This window comes from Schistocerca piceifrons, chromosome 3 (genome assembly GCF_021461385.2).
Source record: "Schistocerca piceifrons isolate TAMUIC-IGC-003096 chromosome 3, iqSchPice1.1, whole genome shotgun sequence".
Lineage (NCBI taxonomy): Eukaryota > Metazoa > Arthropoda > Insecta > Orthoptera > Acrididae > Schistocerca > Schistocerca piceifrons.
This window is the reverse complement of record NC_060140.1, coordinates 722,952,004-722,973,733: the sequence shown is the minus strand read 5'-3', so window position 1 is coordinate 722,973,733 and position 21,730 is coordinate 722,952,004. Positions and strand designations below refer to the sequence as shown.

General features: G+C 38.3%; 1 protein-coding gene across 2 annotated transcripts in view; it reads left to right on the top strand.

Moving 5' to 3' along the window:
* The window catches only part of LOC124789513 (acetyl-coenzyme A transporter 1), a 73,264-nt gene extending 53,583 nt beyond the window's left edge, over nucleotides 1–19,681 (top strand). For both annotated transcript variants that reach the window (XM_047256900.1, XM_047256899.1), the window contains exons 7-9: nucleotides 3,368–3,485; nucleotides 6,918–7,133; nucleotides 18,674–19,681. In XM_047256900.1, coding sequence (XP_047112856.1) covers nucleotides 3,368–3,485; nucleotides 6,918–7,133; nucleotides 18,674–18,847 — 508 coding nt within the window. In that variant the 3' untranslated portion in view covers nucleotides 18,848–19,681. The remainder of the gene's footprint in view (nucleotides 1–3,367; nucleotides 3,486–6,917; nucleotides 7,134–18,673) is intronic.
* The last annotated feature ends 2,049 nt before the right edge of the window (nucleotides 19,682–21,730 follow it).

The following is a 21,730-nucleotide window of genomic DNA, read 5'->3' as shown; positions in this document are numbered from 1 at the left end:
CGGAATCAAATCAAAGTAACAAGAACTTAAGTCCGGGAAGTATGGTGGATGGTACAGTACTACCCAGTTCCATCAACCAAACAGAGCAGCCACAGCTTGTGCAGTATGTACCTACGCATTGTTGTGCAAAATGATGGGTGGGTTGCGCAGAAAGTGTCGCCACTTCTTCCGCAAAGCTGGTTGCAGGTGATGCTCCAAAAATGAACAGTAATATTGTGCATTGATGATCTGCCGTGGAGGAAAGTAATGCGTTAGGCTAACACCATCACAGCCGTAGACGAGAATCACCATAACTTTCACCATACTGGGGCTCTGATGCACTTTTGACTTTTCCAGCGATCCATAATGACACCATTCGTTGGATTGGCTTTACAGTTTTGGATCGTATGATGTGGCCCATGTCTCATCCAGTGTTACGATATGGTGTAAGAAAGCCTCTCCTTCGCACTCATAGAGCTCCGAGTGCATCTGAGCAGCATTGTAATGCATCCATTTCTGCATTTCCGTCAAGTTATGCGAAACCTATCGTGATGCAATTTTCTGCACGCCCAGGCGTTCCTTCAGGATGTGAAGCACAGTTGTATGCGCTAATCCGGTTTCTTGGGCAAGCTCACGAATCGTATGGCGTCAATCACTGTCCACTAATGCGGCAACAGCATGCACTTCTTCTTCAAAGATGCTAGGAAGACCTGCCTGATGCATGTCTGTGGACAAGGGAAGCAAACTCTGCCTGTCACGTAAATTGCTATAAAATAGCACTACAGAGGGGACTGCCCCTGCTTCAAAAATTATTGTGGATAATGAGCGTTTTCCAAGGAGTCGGAAGTTACATCACTTACAAATGGTATTCAACAGTGGTCTTTAAACTCGTATTGCACACACTGTTGTTTGATAGGTAAATTTAGCAGTGGGTAGGTTACGAAACACTGGCAGCATGAAGTCTTCAGGCTTGTAATAATTCAGAAATAGGAAGCTGATTTAAAACAAATCAAAGACTGACTTATCCAGCCAGTTATAAGGAGCCATTTTTATGTGGATTTTGAACCACCGGAAACTACGTGACTTTTTAAAACTTGAGTATCTGATTTACCACACACAGACGGTTAACAAAGGTCCAATCGTACAGGGTAGATTCCCAAATATGTGAGGGGCTGAAAGACTTCATGAGTTACAGAACACAGTATGTTATCCTCGCCGGCCGGAGTGGCCGTGCGGTTCTAGGCACTACAGTCTGGAACCGAGCGAAAGCTACGGTCGCAGGTTCAAATCCTGCCTCGGGCATGGATGTGTGTGATGCCCATAGGTTAGTTAGGTTTAATTAGTTCTAAGTTCTAGGCGACTCATGACCTCAGAAGTTAAGTCGCATAGTGCTCAGAACCATTTGAACCATTATGTTATCCTCGTTTGTGAGAGTTTGTCAGAGATAAGGGTATCATCAGGAGTGCCCAGGGAAGTACAATAGGCACTCTTGTTCTTTATACACACAAATGATGTGTTGGGTATGGTTAACATAAATCTCTAACTGTTCACTGATGACACTGTAGTGTACGAGAAAGTTTTGTCGTTAAGTGACTCTAGAAGAATACAGGAGGAGTTGACAGAATTTCTCTTTGGTCTGATGAATGGGAGCTTGACCTAAATGTAGAAAAATGTAAGCTGTGCACATGAGTAGGAAAAACATTACAGTAATATTTGAGTGCAGTGCTTCTTCACACAGTCCTTTAGATTACGTATCTAGGTGTAACATTGCAAAGCAGTATGAAATGGAATGAGCACATAATGTTGGCAGTGGGGAAGGTGAAAAGTTGCTTCACTTTCTTGGGAGAATTTTAGGAAAGTCTAGCTCATCCACAAGCCAACTGCCTTGCTGCAGTGCTAACACCGGTTGCTGTCAGACTACCGAAGTTATGCGCTGTTGAGCTTGGCCAGCACTTGAGTGGGTGACCATCTGTGTCTGCCAAGTGCTACTGGCAAGTGGGGAGCACTCAGCCCTTGATCACAAAAACTGATACTAGCCAAGAGAGCGGTGTGCTGACCGTTTCCTCTTCCATGTCTGCATCCAATGAGGCATGTCAGCTGAGGATGACACAGCTGTCGGTCAGTACCGTTGGGCCTTCGAAGCCTCTTTAGCCTGAGTTAGTTAGTTAGATCATGTTTAAAGAAGACTGCATATAGAACAGTAGTGCAACCCATTTTTGAGTTTTCCTCGAGTGTTCGGAATTCCCACCAGATCGAATTATTGGAAGACGTTGAACCAATTCAGAGGCATGCTGCTAGAATTGTTATTGATAGTCTCAGTGCACACTTGAGCGCTTTTAGGTGCTTTTTGAACTGAAATGGGAATCCCTGGAGGGAAAATGACACTCTTTTTGCAAAAAACTATTTAGACAATCTAGAGAACTGACATTTGCAGCTGACTGCACATCAATTCTGCTGCTGCCAACATACTTTTCACTTAAGAACCACAAAGACAAGATAAGAGAAATTAAGGCTCATATGTAGGCATACAGACAACTGTTCAGACCTTACTTCATTTGGGAGTGGAACGAGAAAAGAAGTGATTATTAGTGGTAGAAGGTATACTCCGCCATGCGCTATATGGTGGCTTGCGGAGTACGCATGTAACTGTAGATATTACCACCCATTATGAGTGCAGTTGAACTGTACTTTTGTGGCATTCCATTGCACCAGTCGTAGCTGTTTTGACTGCAGTGCACTTTCTCGCTGACCCACCCAACTACTGTATTTCATTTTTTGTACGAGTTAGTTCCAAAGGACATTGTCCGCAATCTCAGCAACATTCTCAGTTCTATTTGTGTGCCTGTTCACCCTACAATGCCTCAACTATGCAGTGAGAGGCTGTGTGCGCTTCTTTTGTTATTTGACTCAATGTAAAGTTGTTTAATGAGAATAGAATTCTCTTGCTATTGGGGATGTGCACAGACCACGATAATGCAGAACGACGTAGGTGCAGTTGTGGTCAGTCCCAGTCTGGAAGGGTAAAAGGTTGTTCTTCAAACTTAAATGAGATAATTGTGTCTTAACTGCTAATGTCTTTAATCACTAGAGTGCAATTACATATATTATGTACATACAGTCTTTTTATTTTTGTCTCTATCTTTGTTGAATATCACTTCCTGAGTGTAATCTTTGTTCAAAATTGTATCCAGCTGAGTAGTGTGTGTATCTGAGGGGGAGAGTTAGAGGGAGGCATGCACACACACACACACACACACACACACACACACACACACACACACACACAGAGAGAGAGAGAGAGAGAGAGAGAGAGAGAGAGAGAAGAAGATGAAATCTCTTTGTTACAATGTGAAGTTCCGTGACTCACAACTTGCACTTTTATTTTCAGATTGCTATGTGGCCTTATTGCTGCACTTTTAGTGTGGATCACACCTAGCTTCATTCATGATGGCAGTATACCAATACATTACTATGTTATGGTAATTATTGTTTATGGATTGCATCAGGTAAGTCCCTGGTTGAGAAAGAATTTCTGCTAATGTTACTTTGCTTTATTCTGCTGTCATTTCTTGTGAGTAACCCAGGGTCCTGTAGCAAGCCAATATGTATGTTTGCACGTTGGTGCCTACCTCGCAGTGCTGGCATGTAAATAGTGTCTTCAGTGACTATTTCTTGCGACTCTTAGCCAAATAACATCATCAGTCTGATACATTTCAACAAATTTCCTGTTCATAAAATTCATTAAGCGGAGTGCATCTGTTACATGGCTGATAACCTGAAAAGATTTTATCACTAAAATTCAGCAAGAATGTAGATTGCACTTAATCATAATAAGATCAGTAAAATCAAGTCCGCAGCTCGCGGTCTTACGGTCCCATTCTTGCTTCCCTATTACGGAGTCCCGGGTTAGATTCCCAGCGGGGTCAGGGATTTTCACCTGCCTCAAGATGACTGGGTGTTTGTGTTCTCCTCATCATTTCATCATCATTCATGAAAGTGGCAAGTCTGGACCGAGCATAGATTGGGAATTTGTACAGGCACTGATAACCGTGCAGTTGAGTGCCCCACAAACCAGACGTCATCATCAGTTAAATCAAAACTTTTTTACACTGCATACAATCACAGGGATTGTGACATTGGTAGCTTCTCAATTATAAAATTAAATACAGACTAGCAGAGTTAATCCAAGGTCATAATAAATGTTAATTTTGCTCTGCAGATGCCTGACTGTAAGGTTTTGCAGAACTGGTTAACTAAATCAGTGGGTACAGTTACACATATTTTACATGCAAATACTTGCAGAAATATTTCACAGTATAGTGGCATCTAATTTACAGGCATTTTTCAGCATCTTTAGTAGTTTTTCACCTTCAGTTTTTATTTACATGATTTGTATTCATGCAGTGTGGAATATTTTCATATATTTTCTATGTTATAATGCCTTGGCTTCAATAATGTCTTGTGGCTCCATTGCATGATGAGCATTGGGGTGTCACACCTCATCAAAATTGTAAAAGTGTCTTCATTTATTTTTGGTTAAAAGGGAGTGACATATCTGGAAAGAGTTAACATGTATATGAAAGTGTTCTATTTTGGGAACTGCTAACATTGGAGATTCAGTTATCAGAGCATATTTTCATGGACCTCACCTTTGCACAGTTAGGAGGTAGAAGCCTTCTTTGTTTATTGGTAGACTTTGGTGTTCTCCTGTTTGCCATTATTTAGATTATAGTCAATTAGGTTAATGTGAATGATACGAAGAAGACAAAAAGTGAATATACAAGCTCTGCTGTAGTAAATATAACACTTTTAATTTCCTTGGAAATTGCTACCTTATTTATGATGCAGTTTCTTGTTAGATAAATATTACATGTGCTACTGTTTGCATTGTTTACTTGTGTGTGATAGGCATTGTGGTTTCCCACACCTCCACTTGTGTCTGATAGGCATTGTGGTTCTCTCCCCCCCACGCCCACCCCACCATTCCACCCCCTTGTACATATGAGAGACCATGCCTCTTTTAAAATGTTGTGATTTGTGTATTTTGAGCCAAAAAAGGGGGACATGAGCTGTTCCATATCACATACTCCACCAAGAACTGCTGAATGGCTGAGTATTAGCAAAAGTATACTGAAAGGAATGTCAAGAGACTACAAAGAGATTTTAAAAGAATTTTTAAGTCGTTTTTATCAGAAAAAAAGAAAAAAAGGCGTTCCAACATGCAACACATGTTAGTATCAAACAGTTTTATGCAAGGAATCAGCAGAAGGAAAATCTATGACCTCTTCAAAAAGTTGAAAACTGAAATGGATGACTGTCTTTATATGACTGAACCAGTCCTTTGATACATTGTTTGGAAATTGAGCTTCAGATACAAATAGTTCAAAAACAAAAAAGAAGTAGAAGAAGAAGAAGAAGAAGAAGAAGAATTAGTGCTGTTAGAAAATAATCAAAAAGCAAGAAGAAGAGAGAAATTCTTGCTGAAAATAGGAAACCGTGAAATAGTGGTGGACTACTTACCACACTCATGAAGCTTGGTGTGATGCAAATTCTTACAAGAAGTTGGATGGCAGGAACACAGAGATGCCTTGTACATGAGATAACAGATATTGTTATCCCAAAGGAAGTGCTCCAGAGCCGTATGACTGAAAATGTGGAATTCAAACATTGTCCTGTTTCGGAAAAAAGTATAATTGTGTACCACATTGGGAGTGAACCTGGGTTCTTGCACTATGGTAGCTTATGTTTTATTCGGCAAAACTGCATTGCAGTTTACCATTCACATACAAATGTTAGGCACTACAAAGTGTGGTTCAGTGGCATTCCCAGGTTCCATATTATCTTTGTTGCATAGTTGTCATTTTAAGAACTGAATTGATTCTTTATCTTGTTGTGCAATGAGAGAGGCTCCAAATACAAATTTAAAAGGAAGCATTTGTTTGGTATTGTGCCAAAGATTATTTTTGGATCCCGAACTGACTCAGCTTCTTAGCCCTGCATTGCCACTTTGTGTCAAGCTCTAATGAGAAATTCAGTTAAAGTTAAATAAAAACATCTAACCTTTTGTGATTATTTCAAGTGTATGCAATTCTAAGGTCTAGATTTCTAAAACCTTTATTTAGTTAGTAGTAATTTGTCATGCTGTAGAATTTTGGGTAATAAAAAATTTCAGAAAGTCTATAGTGAGTGTTATTTTGTTTATCAAAATAAGATGAAAACACATTTAATTGTTGCCAAGGAGAGCAAGAGTGTAGGTCATAACAATAATGAAATGTTTATACAGCATAATAGAGTAAGTCCTTTGTCAGGTAGACTTCAGTAGCATCCTTGATGATTGTATCCCAAAAAGGTGATGTCAACATGAAAATTTTGACGTTTCCAAAGTCTGTAGAGGGATAGCATTCCTGATGACTGTGTCCCAGAAAGGTGATGTCGATGCGAAAATTTTGACATTTCCACAGTCCATAGAGAGCGTTTTTCAATGTAGTGTATTGCTGCAGTAGCAAGATATAACATTGATGTTCTACGCATCAGTCTGGAACGGCATGGTCATTTTTCCATCTCACACATGATTTTATACACACCTGCCTTCATAAGGCATACTCGTGTGTGATTTCATAAGTTGGATAACCAAATGGTACCTGGAAATGTTGTGTTAGCTACATTAATATATTTTTTTTGAGAATGTCACACTTTCCTGACATTTATGTAAATGAACACACACACACACACACACACACACACACACACACACACACACACACACACACACACAGTGTTTTTAAAGTTGCTGATTTTCAGCGGACTGTGCTTCATTGGATAAGTGCCATATTTTCTTGTATTGTTAATGTAATTTTCATACGGAAGTCAGTCACCTAAATTTTCACTACTGTTTTGTTTCTAATATTTTTATTACCATCCCTTAAAAAAATTTGCAGGTGGCTTTGTACAGCATGTTTGTTGCTGTGATGGCATTCTTTGCACGTATAAGTGATCCAGCTGTTGGAGGAACGTACATGACCTTGCTTAATACAGTGGCAAATTTGGGTGGAAACTGGCCAGCAACAGTAGCTTTGTGGTTTGTTGATGGACTAACTTACAAGGCATGCAGTATGGCCCAAGACAATAACTGTAGTTCTGAATCAGAAAAGCAGGTATGTTTTCAATTTTATGGGTGATTTTTCAAAAGAGTGAAAGGAATTGTGCCTCCGGAAAGCAGGTGCTGGCTGCTCACATGCCTCTCAGTGAATTTGACAGTTTGTGAATTAAATTTTCCCTTTTGTGTGATTATCCTAACATGCTACTAGACTAGGAATAGTTTCATACGAAGATTTCTAAATTGGATTAATATTCTTGGCTCTAAAGTCTTTCAAATATACCTGGAAACTTTGAGAATAATATTTTTATTGACAGAATTTGGTGCAAAGTGGTTCACAAATTGTTTTGTGTTAATGATTCATAACATAGTATAGGATAAGCTTATTTCTCAGACAATATCCTTGTTTGATAGATTTGTGTGATCGCCCTGATTGATTCAGTTAGTCTCTGTTTTGTGTAGTGAGTAAGGCTGGGAAATTTGGAAGGCGTTGGGCAGAGTCAGCAGTTGTAATGACAACCATATGTTGTTTAGACATTTCATGTCCAACTTTGTGAAATTGTTGTGTGGTAAGTGTTACTACAACTTCTCTGCAAAGAATAAATAATATTAAGTTTATCTTCAACCTTCAGAGATCAATATTTTGGTTAATATGTAAGTAAAATAAAAAGCAGTATCAAGAAAATGGTTCCATTGCATTACAGGAACATAAATATGTTCATCACATACGTAAAAAATTCAAAACTTATAGCTAGGGAACATTCTAATCAAAAAACACATTTCAGAAATCCTGATGCTTTTGTACTAAGTAGGACTGCCTCTACAGAAAGGATGACCTCTTTGGGGAGAGATTAAAGGTGCGATGGCCATCTTTGTAAAAGATACATACCACTTATTATCTCTCCACTCAATACCAACTTAATGTGCAGTTTCTATATCATTACATCATAGGACAACCTTGTGTATAGGCAGAAGGAAATTGAGTTTGCCTATACACCAGTAAGATCATACGGTGACATGTTCTGCCATGAATTTGTTGAATTGTAACTCAAATGCCCGGAAGAGGTTGTTTCATATAATGTGACTCCTACCTTACTGGCTGTAGTAAATAGTGTGGTTAGCATGGTGGCACCGTAGATAGAAGTGGTGACAGGTGGCATAGACTGTACTTATAGAGGAAGTCCAGGCTATGTATGCCTTGCTGCTATTTGAGTTATGCTTAAATGAGGCCTAGATGGCAATTCCTGGCATTCCAAGTTGCAGTAGCATCTGATACACACTGTTTTTACGTGTGAGCATGACACAGTGTGTCAGTCAGCTGGGCATCAGCAACTGCTATTGGAAGAGTGACCAAGGAGTGGAAATGAGACATCAGTCAATTTCCCACTTATTGTGAGCGATCACTGTACCACTAGGCTATCCGAGCATGCCTCATGGCCAGACCCAAACTTCCATACACCATCAACCATGTGTCTACAATATGGCAATGAGGCAATATGGCTGCTTCAATTAGGTCAGTGTTTAGGAATGCCTGGCATCCCCTAGTGTAGCAGATTGGGACACGCTATGCTGTCACCTGTGAGACAATCAGCAACTTCCATAGGACAGGTGACCAAGATGTGGAAACACACATACCATGAGTGTATACAGCCAGTGTGAGGAAGTTCATTGCTACTATTGTGTCACTGTTTAGGAGTTGGTGGATTGGATAATAAAAATTATACTTAATATGGAAAGGGTAGATTGCTGCTCACCACGTATAGGAGGCGATGAGTTGGTGGCAGGCACATTGAGAAAGAATGCCAGAAATATTGCAGTTATCAGAAGGACTGAATCAGAGAAGTTTCTGTGAGAAGGTAGTCTGTGACTTCCTGGATTTGTGCCATAGGATTGGGAACTTTAGGGTTCCCCTAAATGGGTCTGCTATCCACTACACATCAGAGGCTGATACCTAAGTAGCTGACTGTGTGGTGGGTGCACAAAAGGGTTTTCTTTTTAAATTAGATGACTCTCCATCCAGTCCAGGTAACAATAGCTGTAGGAGACTCAGAAATATCAGTGTGAGATCCAAAGGGATGCCCCCTTCTCCATAGGAAGGAGTATTGAAACTTAGTAGTTAACTGCCAAAGCATTCACAGCAAAGTGCCAGCCTTCACAACAAAGTGCCAGAGTTTGAAATGCTCCTGAAAAGCAGTGAAGCTCAAATATAACTAGGTACAGAGAGCTGGTTAAAACATAAAATTGGTAGCAGTGAGATTTTCGATGAAAATTTAAGTGTTAGGTTACTGGGAAATGGAGATGGCATATTTGTCACCGTAGACAAGACACTCATATCCACTGAAACAGAAATTAAAGCTGCATGTGAGATTGTTTGGGCAAGACTCAGTATCAAGGAAGAGCATAAAATGATAATTGGATCCTTCTGTCGCCAACTAAGTAGACAGAAGCTCAGTTCATTTGTACCTAATTTCCCCAACTGTGCTGTAATCATTAGTGGAGATTTTAATCACCTAACAATCAATTGCGAAAGCTACAGTTTTGTTAGTGGTGGCTGTGACAGGACATCCTTTGAAACATTACTAAATGCCTTCTTGGAAACTACCTAGAACAAGTGGATCAGACCCTCACTGATGATGGAATTACGTTAGAGCTAATGACTACAAATAGACCTATCCACTATGAGGATGTCCACATCGAAACTAGTATCAGTGACCATGAAACATTTGTGGTGATAATGAATACCAAAATAAAAAGGGCAACTTCAACAGGTAGGAGGTTATATATGTTCGGTAGACTAGATAAAAAGCACCACTGTAGTATCTCAGTGAGGAACTTGAAACTTTTGGCACAGGACAGGAGAATATAGAGGAGCTATGGCTCAAATTTAAACTAATAGTTGACAGTGTTCTGGATAGATATATACCCAGTGGAACAGTTCATAATGGGCGGGACCATACATGGTATATACTAACTGTCAAGAAACTTCTGAATAAGCAGAGACTGCTGCATAATAGGTCTAAAACAAAGCATCGGGTTATGGATAGAGAGATACTGAATGAAACGCATTCGGTTGTCATGAGACCAATGTGTAGAGACTTCAACCACTCCCATTGCAGAATTTTGCCAAATGATCTTCCACGAAACTCAAAGTAATTGTGGCCATATATAAAGGCTGTTAATGGCACCAAAGGTGCAGACAGAAACTGAAATTGGGGGTGGCAAAGCAAAAGCAGATAAGCTTAACTCTGTTCCGTTACAGAGGAAAATAAAGGAGAACTACCCCCAATTTAATCATCACACTATTAAAAAGATGAGTGAAATAAGTGTCAGTTTCAGTCATGTTGAGAAACAGCTAAAATAATTAAAATTGAACAAAGCTCAAGGGCCAGATCAAATCCTTTTATAAGATTCTATACTGAATTCGCAGTTGAGTTGGCCCCCTTTTTTTGTTCTTGAACAGAAAACGATGTCCAGTAGGTGGAAGAAAGCACAGGTCACACACAAATGGTAGTAGAAGTGATCCACAAAACCACTGTCCATTATCTTTGACGTCAATTTGTTGTGGAATCTTAGAACATATTCTGAGGTCAAACATAATGAGGGATCTCAAACAGAAATCCCACCTCCATGCCAGTCAGCATGGATGCCGAAAACATCAGTTATATGAAGTCCAACTCACACATGACATACGGAAAGCTTTGGATCAAAGCAGTCCAATAGATGCAGTATTTCGTGATTTCTAAAAAGCACCTGACTCAGTACCACATCTACAATTATTATCAAAAGTATGATTGTATGGAGTATCTAGCAAAATTTGTGACTGGACTGAGGATTTCTTGGTAGGGAGGACAAGGCGTTTTATCCTGGATGGAGGGTCATCAACAGATGTAGAAGTAACTTTGAGTGTGCCCGAGGAAAGTGCATTGGGCCCCTTGCTGTTCATTTTGTATATTATTGACCTTAATGGACAATATTGTTAGAAACTTAAGACTTTTGCAGATGACAAAGCTATCTGTAGTGCGATACTATCTGAAAGAAGCAACATAAATATTGAGACAGACCTTGATAAGATTTCAAAGTGGTGCAATGATTGGCTACTTGCTTTAAATATTCAAAAATGTAAAATTACGCAATTCAGAAAAAAGACATATTATCCTATGAGTATGATATAAATGAGTCGCCATTGAATTCAGTCAACTAATACAAATACGTAGGTGTAACCATTTGTAGGGATATGAAATGGAATGATCACATAGGCTCAGTCATGGATAAGGCAGGTGGGTGAATTAGGTTTATTGATAGAATACTGTGGATGTGCAATCCGTCTGTAAAGGAGATTGCTTACAGATCAATTGTGCGACCCATCCTAAGATATTGCTGAAATATGTGGGACCAATACTAACTATGAGTGACAGGGGATATTGCTTATTATGGAGGGGGGCAGCACGAATGGTCACAGGTTCGCTTGATGCGCAGAAGAGTGTTACAGAGATGCTGAAGAAACGGAACTCATTGACTCTTGAAGATAGGTGTAAACTACCCTGTGAATGCTTGCTTATGAAGTTTCAAGAGCTGTCTTTAGATGATAACTAGGAATATACTGAAACCCCCCCTGTGTATCACTCCCCTTGGGATTTTGAGGACAAGATTATATTAATTACAGCACACTTAGAGGCATTTAAATATCAATCCTTCCCACACTTCGTATGTGAATGGAATGGGAAGAAACTGTAATAACTTGTGCAGTGGAACGTATCCTCTGCCATTCATAGTGATTTGCAGAGTACACATGTAGATGTAGAAGTAGAAAGCTCCCACACATTCATACCAGAACAACTCACACACACATGGTCATTGGCTCAGGGTACTAAAGGCTGTTCTGTCTGCAACTCAACATCCCTGTATATGGTGAGTAGCAATCTATCATTTCCGTATTGTTGTTACTGTGTCTTGGACTTTCCATTGTTTAAAGAAGATTCTTCATACCATATAAATTTGTCAAGATTTCTTTGAATGCAAACTGTTCCTGATAGTATGGAGAGTTTCCTTATGCAATCAAGTATAGATTTATGAAGCTATGAGGACTCAAAGGCTGGCCAAGTGTCGATAATATTGTAGTCTTTTAGTAGAGAGGAATGACGATTGTAGAATTATGAATTAAAACGAAGGATTATAATGTCTGTTCAGAACACCATAAACATCAGTTAATTAGGAGGCAAATAGGAGGATTTCATGGAGAGATGAGATGTGCCCAGTGGAATGATGGGCTCCAGATCAATTCATGAGATGCAGACCAGCCAATGGGGAGGGAGATGAATTCTTTCTATTTTGCCTGTTAAGTGATAATTTTATTGGCCATTGTTGTCTTGCCATTATTATTATTAATTATTACTATTATTTATTTTTCCTCTCACATAGGCCTTCCAAGAATCAGTAATCAATTGCATTTCTTCATCTATTGTTATTCTCTCATTGCTTCTTTTAATATTCATGCGTTCTTTCACTGTGTTGCTTATTCCTCTCCTCAGTCATTTCGAATCTGTTTTATTTTCTTTCATGCCTCAGAATTCCTTTACTGTAAAACTGTCCCTGTCTGTTGTTTCTTCTTCTCTTCTGTTCTTTCTTTGTAAATCTTACTTGACTTCTTGAATCCAGCTTGTAGTTGACTATTTTTGCCATAGATATTTGGGAATATGTTTACTTAAACTGTTGTTGTCCATTCTATATAAATGAGCAAGATTATCAGTCTCATCTTTCTTATTGCCAGTATATACTGCAGCATTACTTCTTAATTTCCATGAGTCTGTCGTTTTCATCGGACCTAGTATTTTTCTTATTATTCTTCTCTCTAATGCTTCTAGTTTATCCAACATCTGAATCGAATATTTGGCATATAGTCATTCTGTGTTAGTTACTGTTTTAATTTAGAGTTCTTAAATAAGCATTTTTTGTTGTAAGCATTCTTTATGATATCATAAACTCCTTCCATCTTGTGGATTCTTTCCTGTATGGCAGATTTTTCTAAACCTTTTATAGTAGACTATTTCTCCCAGATATATAAAAAATAAAAATTTTAGAGAATTGTTTATGTCACTGCATTGTTGGCTAACTCCATAAAGAAATTGATTTGCATCACTGCATGTGTTAGACTGTCTGGAAGCATAGCAGAATCATCAGAAAATGCCAAGCAATTTACCTCATTCTCCCCATAGCATTATTTGGGAAATTTTATGATCTGGGAATTATTTCCACACAATGTTCTTATGATTTTCTCCAGAAATTAGTTGAAAAGGATTGCAGAGAAGGACTGGAGAGGTAAAGGGGTAGATTTCGTGAAAGTCACCGAGAACCTCAGGTCAGGGGAGACTTACTTGACCCGCAGTTCTGGCTGACTTTCTCAAAATCTACCCCTTTTCGTAGACCTCTCTAGTCCTTTACCTTCACTCCTATTCCCTCCCCTTCAACCCTTCTGCCTGAAGAAGGAGCCACTACCTCAGAAAACTTGCCTAATTGTAACCTTCTTTTATGTGTGAGTTCTGCCGCCACTTGGTGAGTAGATTTTTTTATCTATCAAATTAAATTATTTTTTCATTAATATAATATACTGTACTGGATAATTAATTAATCAGGCAATTAATCATTTTTCTTAGAAACTAACACACTTTTAAAAATTAATGGTCCTAAGTAGTTGCTTTCTCCTGCTCAAATTTTCAGGTTGTCATTCATGAATCCTGCTGCTGAATAATAACATCTCTGTACTAGTTTCACATACAAGGTTTTTTTCAGTGTTTCTAAATTTATGCAGAGCTATTCTCTTCCTTTCACTTTTGTTATAAATTTTCATACCCATATACTATGGAGTTTGACCATGAAATTATTTTGATTCCTGGTGTTGTAATCATATTGAAAATGATTTGCTGCAAATAAATCAGGGTTACTATGTACAAAGATAATCAGCTCATAGATGTATAGTGAGGGAACACTTAATATACTTAAACTTTTTAGGAGTGGGCGACATGGTTTTCCTCACACAACATTGTGCATATTTCTAATGATGATTTTCTGGAATTTAAGTATTTGACACATATTGTTTAAGTTACCTCAAAATACAGTTCCATACCTTATTATTGACTCGAAGTAGCCATGATATACAAATTCTTTTATGTCCATACTGGTAGTATTGTACAATATCCTGATTGCAGATGCTAGGCTATTTAATTTATTTACAAGGTACTGTATATGTGAATCCCACAATAGATGTTTATCCAGTTGCATTCCTAAGAATTTCACACAGCTAGCTTCCTGAAAATCCTGGTTTCTGTGACTGATCTGACTATCATTTACTTTTGCCTTTTTTGTTTTAAACTACATTAACTAAGTCTTTCCATGTTTATACCAGATACTGTGGTTTTGCCATTTTGAAATCCATACCGATTTTTTGAGATTATTTTATTTTTTTCTATAAAATTTTGAATTTGTGTGGTGACTACCTTTTCATATATTTTTGATAGTGATGGAAGAAGAGAGATGGGGCGATAGTTTCCCATATGTTTTGTGCGTATTTTGAATAGTGGCTTAACTACAGCCTACTTAAGTGTGTCTGGAAAATAACCTTCTTGAAGGGACTGGTTAACTGCAGATAATGGCTGTTAAATTATTTTAGAGGCTGTTTTTAACAGTTTTTGTGGCATTCCATCCCATTCTGCTGATGTTTTACTTTCTAGTGATAGTATCACATCTTCCATATCTTTTACAGTAGTTTTGGTAAATGTACTAAAAAGTTCACTGCCAAATTGCTCACTGTTAAGGAAATTTACCTGATCTGGATAATTTTCTACATTGATGGTTAGATTTGATTACATTTATAAAAAATCATTAAATAATTCAGGAATTTTAGTAGTATTTACAATACTTTTGTCCACTGTCTTGTTTTCAGAAATATCATGGCCTCTAGCTGTGGCACCTGTTTCAGCTTTGATCATGACCGCAATGCCTTTGATTTGTTTTCACTATCCAAAATAAATCTATTATTTCCCAGTTCTTTTGCTGCTTTTACAACTTTTGTAAAAATATTTTTGTAATCTTTTAAAGGTAACAAAATCAGGACTTTTGTTATGTTTCAGTTCCCTATGTAGCTGACTTTTTCTTGTGCTAGAGGTTTTTGTTCCTTCAGTAATCCACTTTACTTTATTTCCTACTTTTTATTATGTACAGTAAGGGGGAAAATTTTATTAAAAACATGTAGGAAGTTTTCCGAGAAAGTGGCAAAATATCCAGAACATGAAATACTATGATCTATAGCCCACTCCACCTTATTTATTCTATGATAGAATAAGTCTTTTTTTTCTTTTTTCCTGGACTGGTGTTCAGTGTAGTATTTTTGGGCAAGGTTCCATTGTTTTTGGTAACTCCATAAACAGAGTGCAGTGATCAGAAAGCCCTAAATCTAAACAAAACCAAGTGTCTCAGTAATACTTGTCTCAATATAATTGATTAAAATATTATCTATACATGTTGCTGTCATTTCGTTTACTTGAGTAAAATCGGTGAAATAAGCACTAAAGCCCAATATTTGAATCATATCAATGAATTTTCTTGTTGTTCGATACTGAAAATTTTGACAATAAGTGTTTTGTTATATCTGTGCCTGGAATTAAAATTACAATTACAGTTAGGCCAACTGTACACAGCAGCTTTCAAATATACATTCTTCATTAAGGGAACCAAAATAAGATCTTGCTTTATATTCTGTTCACCTTTCCATAAGATTTTGAACGTAATTTTTTTCTTGTCAGATAAATGGTCTTAGTCTATTTTTGCACCCTGGATATTCATAATTTCTCCCTGGTTTGAACAAGAGATTGGTACATTTGGAAGTCACTGGTGAGTGAATTCGGTGACTTCCATTTCATCTCTTTTGATGGTTTCTTTTTGAAGTGTATTGACATGATTTTAAGGCTGAATATTTTGCTGAGTTCAACTACTATTCATCCATTCTGATTGGTCCATAAATATGCTTGGAATTTTTTACTCGTTTTCCTGTACTTTCTTTCTTCGCCTAGCTGGGCATTGAAATTGCCAAGTCACATTTTGACAAGGTTTTGTGGAATTGTCGATACTATTTTTTCCAGTGTCTCCCATTGTTTCTTGATTTCTCTACCTTTTTGTGGTTGATTTTATTTTCAATATTGCTTGGCATGTGGGCCTTGATTAGTGTATATCTTTTCTTTGCACACTTCAAGCTGATTGTCATTAGTCTGCTGCTGACATGCTTCATATTCATTATGAAGGTGATATGCTTCTCTTGAAAGTCTGCTGCTGACATGCTTCATATTCATTATGAAGGTGATATGCTTCTCTTGAATGCTAAAGCTACCCCTAGAACTAATGTGGGTTACAGTTTTTGTTTGTCTGTTTTGCTTTTGAAAAGAGTGTAATTCCAAAAATCGATTGCATTTTTGTGTCAGTCAGTTTTGTTTCTTGGAGTGCCAATATTTATATTTTTTTATTCATTTAGGGTATGCTTTGGTTCATACAACCTTCCTGAGGGTGTTGAAAAAGTTGGTTAGAGGAATCCGAATCCCGCTGTTTGTGTGTCCATCCAGACACCCCAGAATCTGATAGTCTGGTTGTGCTGGTTTTGACAATTGTGGATTGATTACTGCTTGGGCTAATAGTTTGTTTCCTGCCACATGTCATGGTACTTGATTATCACAAGTTTCGGACATAGTCCAGGTTTTGGACTGGAGTGCTAGTTTCAGAACAAGAATTTGAGCTGCACCTCTAGTGATGAGACACTGACCTCTTTGCCATGTCTGTTCTGCCAACTCTGCAGTATTGGTCTTTATCATTGCCAGTTAACATCCCATTTTGTAGACTAGTTTGTTTCCCCTCTCCTGTTGTTGTTGTTGTTGTTGTTATAAGCAAATTTGACCATCTAAAATAATTTAAAGCTTTGTTTTTATTTTGCTTTGTCCAAAGTTTGCCCTGTCTCGAATACTCCTTCATATGTTCACCATACTGCTTCCTTTTTTCTTAGGTTTTTTCCTTCAGTTTGAAATTCATACACCCAAACAAAGCATCAGCTTATTATTATTATTATTATTATTATTATGAGGGGGTGTCAAAAATGATCGGAATTATTTTTTTGAATTTTAATGCACCCACGCTTGAGATTGGTGTAGGCAGTACCAGGGAGGTTACCTGGCAGCATGCAGTTGGAGGGAAGCAGGGAAAGTATACAGGTGTGTTTACTGTACCCAACATGGATCTCAAGTTGCAGCAGTATGTGTCAATTAGATTTTGCGTTCTTCTTGACAAAACTCCATCACAAACATTTGAAATGTTGCAGCAAGTCTACAAAGAGCAAGCCATGTGGAAAACACAAATTTTTGAGTGGCATAAACGGTCTTGAGAGAGTAAAAATGACTTGCTAGTGTTCCACAACCCAGAAGGCCCTCAGCTTCGAAGACTGAAACCAGTGTCAACACAACTGATGTCATGTTACAGGAAGACCATCATTCATTGTTAACAAAGATTGCAGAGATTATGAACATATTCTATGGATCAGATGGCAATATTGTATGAAATGTTCTAGGGTATAGAAAAGTTGTAGCGAAGTGGATGCCTCCAGTGATCAGTGATGAACAGAAGGCTCACCGTGCAACAGCACATCGACAATGGAAGGGAAGGAATCAATGAGAACCAGACTTTTTGGGCAAAAGTCCAAGAACTAAAAAGGCCAAAGTTCAACCAAGTCCTTGAAAAGTCATGCATCGTGTCTTCAATATGCAAGTCATTGTGTACTATCATGTGGTGGATGAGCAACGTACTGTTATTATGAAATTACTGTTGTGGCTTACTGAAGGAGCCATAAGGAGGAAAACTGCAACAGAAAGACCACCTCTTGCTCAACTGGGATGGATAATGCACTGGCTCATTGTGCCATCAAGACTCAAGAAACAATATGAACGAGGCATTGAGGTCATAACCCATCCATGTTATTCACCAGACCTAGTACCATGTGACTTCCATCTAATTCATGCAGTGAAAAAAGATCTTGGGGGTTGTTATTTTCAGCTTGATCGAGAGCTAAACAATCAAATTTTGTGTGTACTCAACGGACTGTCAAAAAGGGGCTTCAGGTAGTGTTTTGGACGTTGCACTGAATGCTGGATTCGTTGTATTAGATCCAAGGGAAATTAGTTTGAGAGTCTTTAATGGAATTTGAATAAAGGTGATCAGTATTTTCCACTAAATAAATAATTCTGGTCTTTTTTTGCACACCCTCATATTATGTGTCACCTCAACCATTTTATTTTTACGGTCAACTTTTTTGGTTTTTCTTTAATTGTGGAATTAGTGTATGTAGCCACTGCTTTCATCTGCTTGTCTGTTTTCTTCATTCATTCTGTCCTTTTAATAATATATGAAACGTTATCTCATTGTCCATTTCAAGAATAAGAGTCAGTTGTTCATGGAGATCAATGTTAAGCACATCTGCTAATCTTCTTTGACATTATATTTAGTATGATGATTTGTCCCTCTGTCATCAGCCATTTTTGTATTTGATACTTATTTTTTATTTTACTGTTTCAGGCTTGCATTTCCCAAGGAGGCTCTTGTGAAACAGTGTTGGATGGCTACTATGTAGAAAGTGCAGTATGTGTAGTGATAGGTTTCCTTTGGCTACTGTGGGGCAAGAAAAGGGTTAATTATCTTCAGTCAAGAGGTGACAATGCGTGGAAAGTTGTACGAATGAGGACTAGATAACAGTTGGCTTGTGTTTAGGGAAACACTTTTGTTCTGTGACATGGCGAGTGTGTGTGTAACAAGAAATATTTTTGTATGAAAATGGAAGTATAAACATAGACATCTACGTTCCATGCCTCTGTCATGCACATTTCAGATTCTTATATGAAATGTACTTCTCTTGCAGAATTGTTATTTGAAAAGAAGTTATAAACTATGTTTGATAATTTGTCGTTTTATCAAAATTATTGCATGTTATATATGTGCACTTAATACTTCCTACTCTTTTACTGTCATGACACTGTCATTTTTTAAATAATGCAGTTATATGAAAGTTTAAATTGACAATGAAATGCTGCTTAAGGCTGCTATAACAGCTTGTAGCAAAATGTTGTTGTGTGGTGGTCTTCATGCCATGTTATCAACATAAGTGCACCGTTTTATTTCTGTGCAATGGTGTGGTGCTACTCAGTATTTTGTTACATGTGTTTTGTTATTTACTACTTGACTTTTGTTTCATCTTTTGTGTTGTTAAGTTTGTGTTACAGTTCGACTTATTTAAGAAATGTGCTGCAGTGCACCTCCCATCAGTGTGCCATGCATTCAAGGTGCAACTATTTTGAGCACAAATTCTGTATTGGGAAAAAAATATGTAGAAGGTTCTATGAATTTGTTGCCTGTTTTGTCAAGTAAGGTTCAGGGTAACTCTGTCCAGAAAGTATTTATTATAGTACCTGGTTTCATACAAAAAATAGCAATGCTAATATTTTTTGAGTGCTTCAGCAAAATTTTATTTTGTATGTCACCATCAGTGGTGATGTGTGAATTAAACAATAAAAAACATGTGGAATACAAGTTGTTGAAATTGTGTTACTTTTCTTTATTGTAATCATAAATTATTGAATTTTGTGCAGGAATCTGAAAATACATTTTTTTGCAATACACATCAAATGCTGAATACATGTGGGGAACACTCTCTTGCCACGAGTTGTGTTAATTGGTTGAAATATGATGTAGTTTGTATCAGTCAAAATGACACGAGTTCTGATGTGTCGACAGAAGAGCCGACACAGTGTGGTTTGAGGGGACCGCAATGCACGCTATAAGCTCACGAAGGATGGCATGAGGTCTGAAACAGGATACGTAATGAATGCTATAAAGAAAAGTACGTAGCTTCTGGAATACTTAACTTTAATCCATCCTTGGTACATCGCTATTGACAATACAAGTGAGACTCTATAGTTTCAGACAATATACGGCTAATGGCGCCTTGCTAGGTCATAGCCATTGACTTAGCTGAAGGCTATTCTAACTATCTGCTCTGCAAATGAGCGAGGCTTCGTCAGTGTGCATCGCTAGCTACGTCGTCCGTACAACTGGGGCGAGTGCTAGTACGTCTCTCTAGACCTGCCGTGTGGTGGCGCTTGGTCTGCTATCACTGAAAGTGGCGACACGCGGGTCCGACATGTACTAATGGACCGCGGCCGATTTAAAGCTACCACCTAGCAAGTGTGGTGTCTGGCGGTGACACCACAAGTTCATATGTGGTTGGAAGAGAAGTACCTACCAATTCAATTACTCAATCCATAGGAGCCACCATTTAGTTAGGTTTCTATTTATTTTAAACATTGTGATGCTATCAAACATAATGTAAGATGTCTAACAGTATGGAAATTACAAAATTAGATCCTTTATCTCATGTCAGATCAATATCTCTCATTTAACATAAGTAATAGCTTGATCAGACTGCCCTGAAATACCTACAGAACTGTTGGGCATATTGTAGCGTGGCTGCAGAAAATAATAAATTAGGAGACAGAATTGCTATCCATCACTTACATTCAGGAAGAGACATATGTAGTACCACTGATAGACACATATAAATGTAAAAGTAAAATACTACTTACCTTTCGGGACCAGTAGTGAGGAGAGAGGGATAAGTTGGAGAAAGTTAAGAAGGAATGGCAGGGCACCCAGGTCCCATGATGATAGAGACGTACCTGCAGTGAGAATGAAGATCCTTTCGGGAGGACCCATATCTACTCTTGTTGGCCACTGTTGTCCTGAGTCCTTCTTATCACCAGTTGTTCTGCAGTCATTGCACTACAGTCAACTATCCATGCTATCTGTCACAAAGATATTCCTAGGTCCATCCCTTGTATCAGTGATTTGACCATTTGCATCTACACAATTACTTTGGAATCCACACTTAAGTGTTTGCCGGAGAGTCCATAGAACAACTTTTAGGCTGTTTCACTACCTTTCTGGTCTTGAGTAACACATGGAAAAAGTGTACATCTAAGTCTTCCTGTACATGCTGTGATTTCTCTTAATGTATAATGCTGGTCATTTCTCCTTGTAAAGGGTGAGCATTAATAAAACCAACAAACTGCAGTAACGGATTCCTGACTGGAAACGGAGGACGAAAGGCCATATGAACATTCTCTTGAAATGGACGGTGTGCATGCAATGATGACAAATCTTCCTGGAATGCAGTACAGAGCTGCATCACATCCACATCAGAAGAGATGTTTAGAGTGGGCTCCATGAGATGCAGTGCAAGCATTCACACACCACATCATGGATTGCTACACTCTTTTGCACATTCCGGTCTCTCACCGAATAGCACAAGCATTGGGGACACACTGCTGAAGAGGCTGCATATCAGGTCCTCCAAATCTGATGTACACACCGTCAGCCACCTCCTTGCTCATTCGTCTGTCTGGAAGGACCCATGATCACATAAACACGCAAAAAGGGCTTGAAATGGTGTGTGATGTGGTTGATGTCTCTGAGGGTAGTTGTTTTGGTATAGCCATGCTGCCTTTCAACTGCTTCCTTCTGCTTGGCTGTACACGAACACCATCTTGGCTTGTTCCAGACATGAATACCAGTACACTGTGT